Below are 13,823 nucleotides of genomic sequence, written 5' to 3' on the forward strand. Positions count from 1 at the left end.
TAAAAAATATTTTTACATGTCAGGTAACTTAAGCATTGAACATGAACATTTTATATTTACAGTGCCTTGAAAAAGTATTCACACCCCTTGAAATTTTCCACATTTTGTCATGTTGTAACCAACATGTCAGATGAGACCAAAATTGAACTTTTTGGCCTAAAAACAAAACGCTATGTGTGATGGAAAACTAACACTGCACATCACCCTGAACACACCATCCCTACCATGAAACATGGTGGTGGCAGCATCATGTTGTGGGGATGCTTTTCTTTAGCAGGGACAGGGAAGCTAGTCAGAGTTGATGGGAAGATGGATGTAGTTAAATACAAGGCAATCTTAGAAGAAAACCTGTTAGAGTCTGCAAAAGACTTGAGACTGGGGCGGAGGTTCACCTTCCAGCAGGACAACAACCCTAAATATACAGCCAAAGCTACAATGGAATGGTGTAGATCAAAACATACTGTGTTAGAATGGCCCAGTCAAAGTCCAGACCTAAATCCAATTGAGAATCTGTGGCAAGACTTGAAAATTGCTGCTTACAGATGCTCTCTATCTAATCTGACAGAGCTTGAGCTATTTTTCAAAGTAGAATTGGCAAACATTTCACTCTCTAGATGTGCCAAGCTGGTATAGACATGCCCAAAAAGACTTGCAACTATAATTGCAATGAAAGGTGGTTCTACAAAGTATTGACTTTTCAGATATTTATTTGTAAAAAAAATTTGAAAACCATTTATCATTTTCCTTCCAGTTCAAGATTATGTGCCACTTTGTGTTGGTCTATCACATAGAATGAAAATGAAATACATTTACGTTTTTGGTTGTGACATGACAAAATATGGAAAATCTCAAGGTGTATGAATACTTTTTCAAGGCACCGTATATATTTAGAATGGAGCTCAGTTGTTTGTTTTTTTTTCACACATTTACCTGGTTCCACTTAGCTGCTGTGTTGACAAAGCATCTTTTTATAGTGCTCAGGAACTGAAATTCAAATTTACACTCAGAATTGAACGTGTAAGGTCTGACTTTTCCCACCTCCTTCTCTCCCTCCCTGCTTGGTATGTTTATTAAGAGAGAGAGTCAGAAGTCAAAAAGCTTCTGCTAAAAAAAAAAAAGCTTTGTGGCACTAGCATCATGATTGGGCCTGTACTGATAAAGGTGCAAAATGGGAGAAAGGCTGGTGCCATGGAGGTCAGCTAAAACAGTGTTTTATTAATGCAAATAATGGCTGAAACACGTTGGCTTTTTTGACTGTTGTTCACCTGCATTAATAAAATGATGTTTTAGCAGACCTCCATGGCAGCAGCCAATCTCCCTTTTTGCATGGATTGTATATGGAGGCTTGCAGAGACTTCCCAGGCTGAGCGCCATGTTCTTGAGGCTCACCAGACACTACACAGGAGGTAATAGCTTGTATGCACCTGTTTCTGTACTGATAAAGGGCCTGTGCGTTTGCATTAGGACATTTCTCATGAATATATATGAAGTGCAGTTACAAATATATATTTTTTATTTTGATGGTGCTACTGTTGGCCATGAACCCATATTACAACAGGGCCTATAATCCTTTCTCTCATATGTGTACTTTGTCACTCTTTTGCAGGTCTTGATTCCAGCAAAACAGTCAGCCTACTACAGTCGTGGCCAAAATTCAGTGCACTTAGGTTCCAATAAAAGCAAGTCACTGGGAACAGTCATTGAAGTCCAGGTTTTAGAAAGAGCGCCAGATATTTTGATGTCTGATGACCGGAGAGAAAGCTCTGTGAATGAACTCCTTAGAGACGTGAAGCTGGAAGATAGTAAAAACACATCAACCACCAGCATTAGTGATGGTGACCGTGAACCTGCTGGTGAGGCTAGAAAGAAGATATTTCCTGTAGTCCAGCAAGTGGCTGATAGTTCAGTGGAAACTTCTGTGAGTGTTAATACTGAACACAGCCCGTGTTCTGTGTATTCATATTTTATCAATTGCTGTCTCAATACTCTTTCTTTCAGCTTTTTCTTATTTCAACCTTTCCCTCTTTCTCTTCTTTATCATTTTATTACTCTCATTTTCTATCTTTATCATTTTCTATCTATCATTTTCTATTTTCTCTGTTTACCTTCTTCTGTCTGGCTTTCCTCTCACTCACTCCTCAAATCACTCACTCACTCCTCTCTGTCTTACTCCTCCCCTCCCCTCTCTCCTCCTGCACTCATGCCTTACCTCATTCACTCCTCCCCTTACTCATCCCTACCCTCTCTCACACCCCTCTCTCATTCCTCCCTTCACTCACTCCCACTCCTCTCACTTCTCTGCTTACTCCCCTTACTCATCCCTACTTTCTCACTCCCCCCTTCACTCATTCCCATCTGTCACTCCTTCCTTCACTCACTCCTATCCCTCACTCACTCCTTCCTCTCTCTCACTTCTCCACTTACTCCCCTTCCTCTCTCACTCCTCCCCTTACTCATCCCTACTCTCTCTTCACTCACTACCATCTCACTTCTTCCTTCACGCCCTCCTCTCTCTCACTTCTCCATTTACTCTCCTCCTCTCTCACTCCTCCATTCACACTTTCTCTCCCTTTGTCTTCTCTGTTTCCGTAGTCTCAAGATACTCACCTGGAGGAAAATCTACTCTCCGAAGCTGCTGGTGGTTGCTCAGCCTCATATCACCAGCTAGATGTGAAGTCTTCACTGGAATACTCTGTAAGTTCTGACACTTTTATTGCCTGTTAGAAGCCATTTTGCTCAGTTTCTCAGAAATCTAACCAAATTTTGCGAATTTCTGGATAATTGTAACTATTCTGGACTCTTTACCCATAAATGTTCACCAACTAGTTCCATGGTTTCAGGGTGTAGTTTCTGTCTCTTCCACTTCACTCAACTAGAAGAGGGCATTATGTGACCCGTGACTGGCAATGCACAGATCACATAGCATAAGCTGTAAGTTAAAGGGGTTAAGAGCAGGAAATCCAGAGCATGTGGATGATTCATTGGGTCACTAGTTTAGCACCATAGAGTGTGAAAGCAAAAGTGCAGCAAATGCACTTTCACTTTCCTTCATTAAACCCACTGGACATACAGTGCCTTGAAAAAGTATTCATACCCCTTGAAATTTTCCACATTTTGTCATGTTGCAACCAAAAATGTAAATGTGATTTATTGGGATTTTATGTGATAAATCAGCACAAAGTGGCACATAATTGTGAAGTGAAAGGAAAATGATAAATGGTTTTCAATTTTTTTTACAAATAAATATGTCAAAAGTGTGGCGTGCATTTGTATTCAGCCCCCCTGAGCCAATACTTTGTAGAACCACCTTTCGCTACAACTACAGCTGCAAGTTTTTTCGGGTATGTCTCTACCAGCTTTGCACATCTAGGAGAGTGAAATTTTTGCCCATTCTTTTTTGCAAAATAGCTTACCTCTCAGATTGGATGGAGAGTGTCTGTGAACAGCAATTTTCAAGTCTTGCCACAGATTCTCAATTGGATTTAAGCCTGGACTTTGACTGGGTCATTCTAACACATGAATATGCTTTGATCTAAACCATTCCATTGTAGCTCTGGCTGTATGTTTAGGGTCGTTGTCCTGCTGGAAGGTGACCCTCCGCCCCAGTCTCAATTCTTTTGCAGACTCTAACATGTTTTCTTCTAAAATTGCCCTGTATTTGGCTCCATCCATCTTCCCATCAACTATGACCAGCTTCCCTGTCCCTGCTGAAGAAAAGCATCCCCACAACATAATGCTGCCTCCACCATGTTTCACGGTGGGGGATGATGTGTTCAGGGTGATGTGCAATATTAGTTTTCCGCCACACATAGCGTTTTGCTTTTAGGCCAAAAAGTTAAATTTTGGTCTCACCTGACCAGAGTACCTTCTTCCACACGTTGGCTGTGTCCACCACATAGCTTCTTGCAAACTGCAAACAGGACTTTTTATGGCTTTCCATTAACAATGGCTTTATTTTTGCCACTCCTCCATAAGGGGCTGCATGACTAATAGTTGTTTTGACAGGAGTCACTTTGAGTGGGGCTCATGGAACCCAGCTTACTTTAGAGAGCCCCTCTTATGTCTAAGTCACCCTATGTCTATTAGGGGCACAGGATGACCGGGCAAATAATGGTCAACTACTTAATTGACACTGAGAATGTGGTTTGGATGTGATTTGGATTACTTAAAATGGGACAGTAATATTTATCAACAATATCCCTCAAGAAATATATGAAGACTATTCCTGGCTTGTTTGATTCTGAACTATACATGTTAATTGAAAGAGCTGGTCACATTGATCTCTATTCCATGGTCTTCAATGTAGGAGATGGACAGTCTGCTACTGGGGTCTCCTGCTTTTGTCTGAAGGTGTTCTGTGTTTATACTTACAGTTGTTCTCATAAGTTTACATACCCTAGCAGAATTTATGATTTCTTTTTCAGAGAATATGAATGATAACACAAAAATGTTTCTTTTGCTCATGGTTAGTGTTTGGCTGAAGCCATTTATTATCAATCAACTCTGTTTACTGTTTTTAAATCATAATCACAACAGAAACTACCCAAATGACCCTGATCAAAAGTTTACATACCCTGGTGATTTTGGCCTGATAACATGCACACAAGTTGACACAAAGGGGTTTGAATGGCTATTAAAGGTAACCATCCCCACCTGTGATCTGTTTGCTTGTAATTAGTGTGTGTGTATATAAAAGGTCAATGAGTTTGAAAGACCCTTGTATCTTTCATCCAGTGCTGCACTGATGTTTTGGATTCTGAGTCATGGTGAAAGCAAAAGAATTGTCAAAAGATCTGCAGGAAAAGATAGTTGAACTGTATAAAACAGGAAAGGGAGATAAAAAGATATCCAAGGAATTGATAATGCCAATCAGCAGTGTTCAAACTCTAATCAAAAAGTGGAAAATGAGGGGTTCTGTTGAAAGTAAACCATGGTCAGGTAGACCAACTAAAATTTCAGCCATAACCACCAGGAAAATTGTTTGGGATGCAAAGAAAAACCCACAAATAACTTCAGGTGAAATACAGGACTCTCTGACAACGTGGTGTGGCTGTTTCAAGATGCACAATAAGGAGGCATTTGAAGAAAGAAGGGCTGCATGCAGTCGCCAAAAGAAAGCCATTACTACGCAAATGCCATAAAATATCCAGCTTATAATATGCCAAACAGCAAAGAGACAAGCCTCAAGCCTTCTGGCACAAAGTCATTTGGAGTGATGAGACCAAAATTGAGCTTTTTGGCCACAACCATAAACACTACATTTGGAGAGGAGTCAAGAAGGCCTATGATGAAAGGTGTACACCATTTGACACGTACCTCGTATGTGAGCCTGACGTGCAGAGGGAGACCTCTCGTACAGCCCTGGTTCCCAGATCACTGGAGTTGAGGACAGTGACCGTAGGAGTACAGTGGGGTATGAGTGCCTGGTGGATTCTCTGGAACCGGAGATGATGTCCACTGGGAGGCACTGGAACTGGCTGGAGTGCCGAATGCAGGTAAGCTGGATGCAGGTCAGCAGGCTGCAGGTAAGCTGGATGCAGGTCAGCAGGGAGCAGGTGAGCTGGATGCAGGTCAGCTGGATGCAGGTGAGCTGGATGCAGATCAGCTGGATGCAGGTGAGCTGGATGCAGGTGAGCTAGATGCAGGTGCGCCAAGAAGCAGCAAACGCACGTGGGTGAGCACAGCAGGCAGAAGCAAGGTCAGACAAGCCAGGTCATACACAGCGGATCAGATCAACAGAATCGGCAGGCAAGGAATGGTCAAGTTCTGGTAGTAGGAGATCAGGCAGGCAAGCAAACAGGATCAGGGTCAAGGAAAGCCAAGGTTAAGGATTGGAGACAGCAGCGTAGTCAGAGAGCCAGGTCAGAAGGTGATCAGATGCAGATTACAGGAACAGGTCACAGGTGAAGCTGCAGATCAAACAGCAAGAGCTGAACGGTGGAAGCCCCTCTTAAAGGCCACTGGGCGCCAAAGCCATGTTACTGTGCGCGCGCGCACGATCTTCGCGATATGCGCATTGGCGCACGTCTGTTTGTTACTGGGGACCTGTTGGCGGGGATGCGCCTGAGCCCTGTTGCAGGTCTGGTAGTAGTGTGTCCATGACACCATTCCTACTGTGAAACACAGAGGTGGTTCGCTGATGTTTTGGGATGTGTGGGCTACAAAGGCACAGGAAATTTGCTCAAAATTTATGGCAAGATAAATGCAGTATGTTATCAAAAATTACTGGAGGAACATTTGCATTCATCAGCCAGGAAGCTGCGCATGGGACGTACTTGGACATTCCAACATGACAATGATCCAAAACACAAGGCCAAGTCAAACTGTGATTGGCTCCAGCAGAATAAAGTGAAGGTTCTGGAGTGACCATCTCAGTCTCCTGACCTCGATATCATTGAGCCACTCTGGGGAGATCTCAAATGTGCAGTTCATGCAAGACAGCCCAAAAATTTACAGGAACTGAAGGCTTTTTGCCAAGAGGAATCGCCAGCTTTACAATCTAAGAAGATAAAGAGCCTCATCCACAAATACCACAAAAGACTTCAAGCTGCCATTGATGTTAAAGGGGGCAATACACGATATTAAGAACTGGGGTATGTAAACTTTTGATCAGGTTCGTTGGGGTAGTTTCTGTAGTGATTATGATTTAAAAAGAGTAAACATAGTTGATTGATAATAAATGGCTTCAGCCAAACACTAACCATGAGAGAAAGAAAAGTTTTTGTGTTATCATTCATATTCTCTGAAAAATGGTCAAGAAATCATAAATTCTGCCAGGGTATGTAAACTTATGAGCACAACTGTATGATAAAGTGTATTGTACCTTCTAAGCTTGAAGTCGGCATGTCTGACCTGGAATGAAACCTCTGAGTTATCCAGGTGGCTAATTAACGTAATGTTTATAGTATATGTCAGTTGTAATTATGTTTCTGGTTAGTTTGTATTGATAGGGTATTATGATCAGGAGGGGATTTCCTCCTGTGGGATATAAAAGTATGTGTCTGAGTTTCAAATAAAGTGTTCCAGTTTTGTAACTGGGCTAGTCTGGCCTGGTTCTTGGTTGCAATATGTGGCTGTAATATCTGATCTCTGATGTTCAGACTGGAGGAGGCTGTATACTGACAGACGCACCAAAGCTGGGTGCTGGGAAGTTGTCCTGTGGACAGATTCTCCAACCTGAGCTGTGGATCTCTGCAGCTCCTCCAGAGTTACTATGGGCCTCTTAGCTGCTTCTCTGATTAATGCTCTCCTTGCCCGGCCTGTCAGTTTAGGTGGACGGCCATGTCTTGGTAGGTTTGCAGTTGTGCCATACTCTTTCCATTTTCGGATGATGGATTGAACAGTGCTCCGTGAGATGTTCAAAGCTTGGGATATCTTTTTATAACCTAACCCTGCTTTAAACTTCTACACAACTTTATCCCTGACCTGTCTGGTGTGTTCCTTGGCCTTTATGATGCTGTTTGTTCACTAATGTTCTCTAACAAACCTCTGAGGGCTTCACAGAACAGCTGTAGTTATACTAAGATTAAATTACATACAAGTGGACTCTAGATTTTAGTTAGAGGTCTCAGAGTAAAGGGGGCTAAATACAAATGCACACCACACTTTATTTATTTGTAAAAAATTTGGAAAACCATTTATTATTTTCCTTCCAATTCACAATTATTTGCCAGTTTGTGTTGGTCTATCACATAAAATCCCAATAAAATAAATTTACGTTTTTGGTTGTAACATGACAAAATATGGAAAATTTCAAGGTGTATGAATACTTTTTCAAGGCACTGTAGATGCTTAAAATATAATAATATTCAAAAAGAGGATTTGCTTAGGTAACATTCAGTAACATTAATTGTGCCCAAACAGTACCTTCAAAAATGTACCCTTTGTCTGGAATTCCTCCTGAAATATAGAAGTGCACTTCCTGTTATGTGAGTGTGCCTAGGCACTCCTGTACCCACTTCCTCATAGCTTTATAGCTGTATATCTGCAGTGTGAGATCTAAGACACTCACTGGCCTCTTACTGCTAGTCTTAGGAGATTCGGAGAGAGAATTGGTGATGCCACTATTATACTGCTCACTGTTTACCTGGCTGAAGGCTGTGACACAAAGGGTAAAAAAGCTTCCTCTACCAAGATGCCTTCCTCCACACAGTGAGTGCAAGGCACGGTAATATAGTAATGGGGAAAGAGCAGCTGCAGAGAGATCACGACAATACTACTGACTAGTACTATAGTACTTTGTCCTCAGCCTTCTTTTTTGGAGGGCACAATTTGAAGAGTTCAGTTTCTCTTTAACTGCTTGCCACCCGCCCACCTTCAAATGATGGCAAGAGCGGTGCAGCTTTTGTTCTGGGACTAAGTCATATGACGGCGTCCCAGAACGGTCGCTCTTGCGCGTCCGCGGCTCTTTAACCATGTGATCAGCTGTGTCCAATCACAGCCGGTCACATGTAAACAAGGAAGTGCCAGTAATCGGCTCTCCTCGCCTCACACTGACAGAGTGTGTGGCGAGGAGAGACGATCAGCGGCATCTCCAGGCAGGGGGACATCTAGGGATGTAATCAGGGCACTGATCATCAGTGCCCTGATTACAATATTGCAAAATAGTGTCACAAATTAGTGCCCACCAATGCCAGCTATCAGTGCCCACCAGTGGCAGCAATCAGTGCCCACCACTGCCCACAAGTGCCACCAATCAGTGCATATTAGCGATGCCAGTCAGTGCTGGCAATCATTGCCGCCTATCAGTGCTGCCCATCAATACCCATCACTGCTGTCAATCAATGCCCATCAGTTATGCCCATCAGTGTCACCCATCAATGCCCATTAGTACCGCCTATCCATGCCACCTATCATCGCCCACCAGTGCCGCCTATTAGTGCCCATCAGTGCCACATATCAGTGCCCATAAGTGCGGCATATTAGTGTCTCCTCATCAGTGCCCATAAGTGCCACCTCATTAATGCCCACCAGTTCAGCCTATCAGTGCCGCCTCATCAGCACACAACAGCAGTGAAGGCAAAAAATTACTCAGTTACAACATTTACTGACAGAAAAAAAGTAAAAAACATTTTTTTTCAAAATTTTTGGTCTTTTTTTTTTTGTAAAAAATAAAAAAACCCAGCAGTGATTAAATACCACCAAAAGAAAGCTCTATTTGTGTGAAGAAAATGATAAAAAAAATTTGTTTGGGTACAGTGTAGCACGACCACGCAATTGTCATTCAAAGTGCGACAGGACAGCGCTGAAAGCTGAAAAATGGCTTGGGCAGGAAGGGGGTGTAAGTGCCTGGTAGGCAAGTGGTTGTAAGGGTTCGTTTTTTTTTTTTTTATAAAAAAATAACAAACATATCATACTTACCTCCACTGGGCAGCTCGTTTTGCACAGAGTGGCCCCGAACCTGCTCTTCTGGGGTCTAGTGGCTCTCGCGGCTCCTCCCCACATCAGATAACCCTCTGGGAGAAGCTGCCCTCTTGGGGGGGGGGGTTACCTTGCGGGCCTGCTCCCGAGTCCAGCATTCGGCATCCATAGAGGTCGAATGCAGGACTCGGCCCTGCCCCCTGGCTCCCCCGTCATTGGACTTGATTGACGGCAGCGGGAGCCAATGGCTGCAGAGAGACAGCGAGTCCCCGTGGGTGAAGTTCCAGGGCTCAGGTAAGTAAAATAGGGGGGCTGGGGAGACCGGTAACTGCCAGGTGTTTTTTCACCTTAATGTATAGGATGCATTAAGGTGAGAAAACACAAAGGTTTACAACCCCTTTAAAAGGACATGGTAATGTTTTTACACTCTTTCTTGTGTGATTATTATCTGGGACATGTTCTGGTTCTTGTATCAATATTAGGGCTGCAACGATTAATCGTTGTCAACAATTTTCATTATCGATTAGTTGGTCCATACCTTCCTCCCTGTCTGTCCGTTAAATAAATCCTCCTCCTGTGTCCTCCTGTCTGTGTACAAGGCGCCGCCGTATGTTACGTGGCACGTCCGCGCTGCATATCCGCGCCTCTCCTCTGACATCAGCTCCCCACTGATCTTCTCAGCCCCGCCCGCTGCTTCCTCGAGGGAACAGAGAGGCGAGAAGCAGCCGTGAGGGGAGCCGAGCTGGCGAGCTGACTGTTCCCGGGAGTAGTAGTACCCCCTCATTGGTGTTCCCGGGAGGAATAGTACCCCATCATTGATGTTCCCAGGAGGAATAGTGCCCCATCATTGGTGGTCCCAGGAGGAATAGTGCCCCATCATTGGTGGTCCCGGGAAGAATAGCGCCCCATCATTGGTGTTACCGGGAGGAATAGCGCCCATCATTGGTGTTCCCGGGAGGAATAATGCCCCATCATTGGTGTTCCCGGGAGGAATAGTGCTCCATCATTGGTGTTTCTGGGAGGAATAGTGCCCTATCATTGGTGTTCCCGGGAGGAATAATGCCCCATCATTGGTGTTCCCGGGAGGAATAGTGCCCCATCATTGGTGTTCCCGGGAGGAATAATGCCCCATCATTGGTGTTCCCGGGTGGAATAGCACCCCATCATTGGTGTTCCCGGGTGGAATAGCACCCCATCATTGGTGTTCCCAGGTGGAATAGCACCCCGTCATTGGTGTTCCCGGGAGAAATAGTGCCCCATCATTGGTGTTCCCAGGAGGAATAATGCCCCATCTTTGCTGTTCCTGGGAGGAAATAGTACCCCATCATTGGTGTTCCTGGGAGGAAATAGTACCCCATCATTGGTGTTCCTGGGAGGAAATAGTACCCCATCATTGGTGTTCCCAGGAGGAATAGTGGCCCATCATTGGTGTTTTATTCTGCAGTTTGAGTGTAACACTCAGTTTTTTCACTATTACTTTTAAATAAACGGAAAAATGGCATATTACTTTTTTTAAGACTTTATCCGATTAATCGAAAAAATAATCGGCCGATTAATCGATTATGAAAATAATCGTTAGTTGTAGCCCTAATCAATATTTGACCTATTTTTAAGCTGATCCCTCCATGGGATTTCGACGCCTTGCGCTGTAGACTTTGCCGAAGCTCCCCTCCACTCCTCCCTTACTCCTTTCCTTCTTTTATCTTTTCTTTTTACTCCCTTCCCAGACACCTAGGACAGTGGTTCTCAACTCCTGTCCTCAGGACCCACTAACAGGCCAGATTTTATGTATTACCTTGGGGAGATGCAGACTAGAATACTGCAATCACTGAGCAGCAAATGATATCACCTGTGATGTATTTCAGTTATCTTCCAAACCTGGCCTGTTAGTGGGTCCTGAGGACAGGATTTGAGAACCACTGAGCTAGGGTGTCATCCTTTTTCTCCACTACATAGAAAAAGCCACTCGGTATGTGTTGATCACTTGGTGCAGCTACTGAGGATGAGGCTAAGGGCCTTATATCGTTTAACGTCCACGTTTTTCTCCCCACTTAAGTGGTCCGGTACCTGCTAGTTAGTGTCTTTCTTCTTTTTTTTTTTTCCGGTATGTTTATGTCAAATTAATCTGGCCATACATTGTACGAAAAATGGGCTGAAAAATCGTTCGTATAGACACTTTGTTCGTTTTTCGGCAAGTTAATGGGCACAAATCGATAATCGTTTGTGACGTTTTTGTGGAAAAAAAACGAACGGGAAGTTTGGAAAATTTCTGCCGAACGTACGATAAATTGCAAGGTTAATGTGTTTCCCGCCCGAACTGTCTGCACTAGGTATATGTAAAAAAACGAACAAAAAATTATTTAGTCATGTCCACTGAACAATTTATCGGTCATTACATGATGGCACGATCGTTTGCGGTCACGGTCGAACGGTCGTTTTTCGAAAATGTGTTCGGCCGATTTTTCGTATAGTGTATGGCCAGCATAAGTTTCTCTGTTTTGTCTTCCACCACACTACAGGATATAATATAGGATATATTTGTTGTAGAGGCTACAGCCCATGGTTTTCAGATGCTTTATGTTGCTGTGCTTTTGTCTGTTATTTTGTTGATATCCATTGATTCTCTGTTGTGGTTGTATTAATGTCTATTAATGGATTTCATCAACTATGGTATTTCATGTCATGTCATACTGTTATGTTCTACTGCATACCTTAAATAAAGAATGTAAAGGCCAGTTGAAGTCTATACTTCAATGCATTGGACTGGTAATTGCTGCAAGTATCACAGTTGTTTGTGTTTAAAGAAGATTCAGAGGCCATAGAGCATGATGTCCCCCTAATATGTACTCTGCAGCTGAAGACCACTGCAATGGTAAGACTTGCAGCACTTACTGTTTGACCAAACTCGAGATGTGTTTTTAGTTCTTTTCCTAGACACTTCAGTTGGGCTTTGCTGTAAATAATCATCTCCATCCATGCTGTTTTCCAAACTTTGTTTTTCTATATAGTTTGGTAAGGTATCCCTATCATTAGAGGAATATGCAGTCTGTCATTATGGTCTCCTTCAAATGCTTGATGCCTGGCTGTGCATAGACCTCAAACAGCATTTTACAAAAGTCAGAGAAAAGCCAGAACTCTTTATATCTATACTTGTTCGGGGTCATTCATTCAGAAAGTAATAACTCCAAAGTATGACAACCAGGCATATAGAATTTTCAGGAAGAGTGGATAGCAATGGCATCCGATGTGTATCCTAATTGAATGAGCATTATATTTAGTAACATTCTGTTCCCTCCCAGCAATCAACTACCAATTGCACACACTGTGGTGCAATGCATAAGCAAGCCCCCATAGTCAGCAAATGCCTTGCATTTAACACTCAGCTGCTGGGAACTGATTAGTAATATTCAGTGCAATTGCAATAAAAATGCACAAGTTCCTGAGGATTTAATCTTGCTGAAAGTTTTCTTTATGCTTCATGTAACCTGTCTATTTACAATAAGCATTTTTCTTTTGTCTCACTTTCCATTTTTCATTTCCAGGGAGAGATGTTTACAGTGACGCCACTGTCCTGGTGTCCTCATCTGGAGTCAGTGTGTGAGCTGCCCCCTTGTGGGCTGGAGGTGACACAGCCGTGTGCTGCTTGTGGTACAGACATAGAGAACTGGGTGTGCCTGACATGTTATGTGGTGAGGAAGGTCTCCCTCTCAGCTAATAAATGGTGGATATCTCATGCTGTAAAGTGACGGTTAATTTCTGTCTTTCAGGTTCTGTGTGGGAGGTATGTCTCTCAGCACATGATGTCTCATGGAGTTTCGTCTGGTCACAATCTTGTACTCAGCTTCTCTGATTTGTCTGTCTGGTGTTATGGCTGTGACTCCTATATCCATAATGAGGTAAAGAGGTTATGTAAGAGAATATACTATTGATCTATCTGCCAGCCTTTATGAATGCCCCAAAAGGAACTTACACTTTTTAATTCAATTATGCTAAAAATTTAAAAGTACAGTTTTTTTTTTTTTTTTTTTTTTAATTATTTTTAAATGTCAGGTAACTTTAGCATTGCACGTGAACATTTTATATTTAGAAAGAACTCAGAGCTCAACTGTTTTTCCACATGCTTACCTGGTTCCTGGTTAGCCTGGTACACATGGGCCGAATGTCGGGAGACATCGGCCGGTTCAACAACAAAAAAAAAAAAAAAACAGCCGACATTCGGCCCATGTGTATGTAGGTCTGTCAGACGAGCATGCTGGAAAACCAGCAGCCGGTCGACTCCTGATCAGCGCTCTCCGCCAATGGCGGAGAGCGCTGACCAGTGTTCTGGTGGGTGGGCCGTCCCCCTGTCAGAACTTAACAGCTCAGCGGGGGGAAATCGCTGCACTAGCTTCGCATACTTAGTACAGCAGCTCTGACCGGAGCTGACTTTTTTTTTTTTTTTTTTTTTTTTTTTTTTTTTTTTT

General features: G+C 43.2%; 1 protein-coding gene across 3 annotated transcripts in view; it reads left to right on the forward strand.

Moving 5' to 3' along the window:
- HDAC6 (histone deacetylase 6) overlaps nt 1-13,823 on the forward strand; it is a 159,567-nt gene that overhangs the window by 123,623 nt on the left and 22,121 nt on the right. For 2 of the 3 annotated variants that reach the window (XM_073600035.1, XM_073600034.1), the window contains exons 29-32: nt 1,607-1,918; nt 2,593-2,694; nt 12,903-13,049; nt 13,128-13,256. In XM_073600035.1, the coding sequence (XP_073456136.1) occupies nt 1,607-1,918; nt 2,593-2,694; nt 12,903-13,049; nt 13,128-13,256 (690 nt within the window). The remainder of the gene's footprint in view (nt 1-1,606; nt 1,919-2,592; nt 2,695-12,902; nt 13,050-13,127; nt 13,257-13,823) is intronic. The other variant, XM_073600036.1, reaches the window with a different exon arrangement.

Source organism: Aquarana catesbeiana, linkage group LG09, assembly GCF_042186555.1.
Source record: "Aquarana catesbeiana isolate 2022-GZ linkage group LG09, ASM4218655v1, whole genome shotgun sequence".
In the NCBI taxonomy this organism is placed as follows: Eukaryota; Metazoa; Chordata; class Amphibia; order Anura; family Ranidae; genus Aquarana; species Aquarana catesbeiana.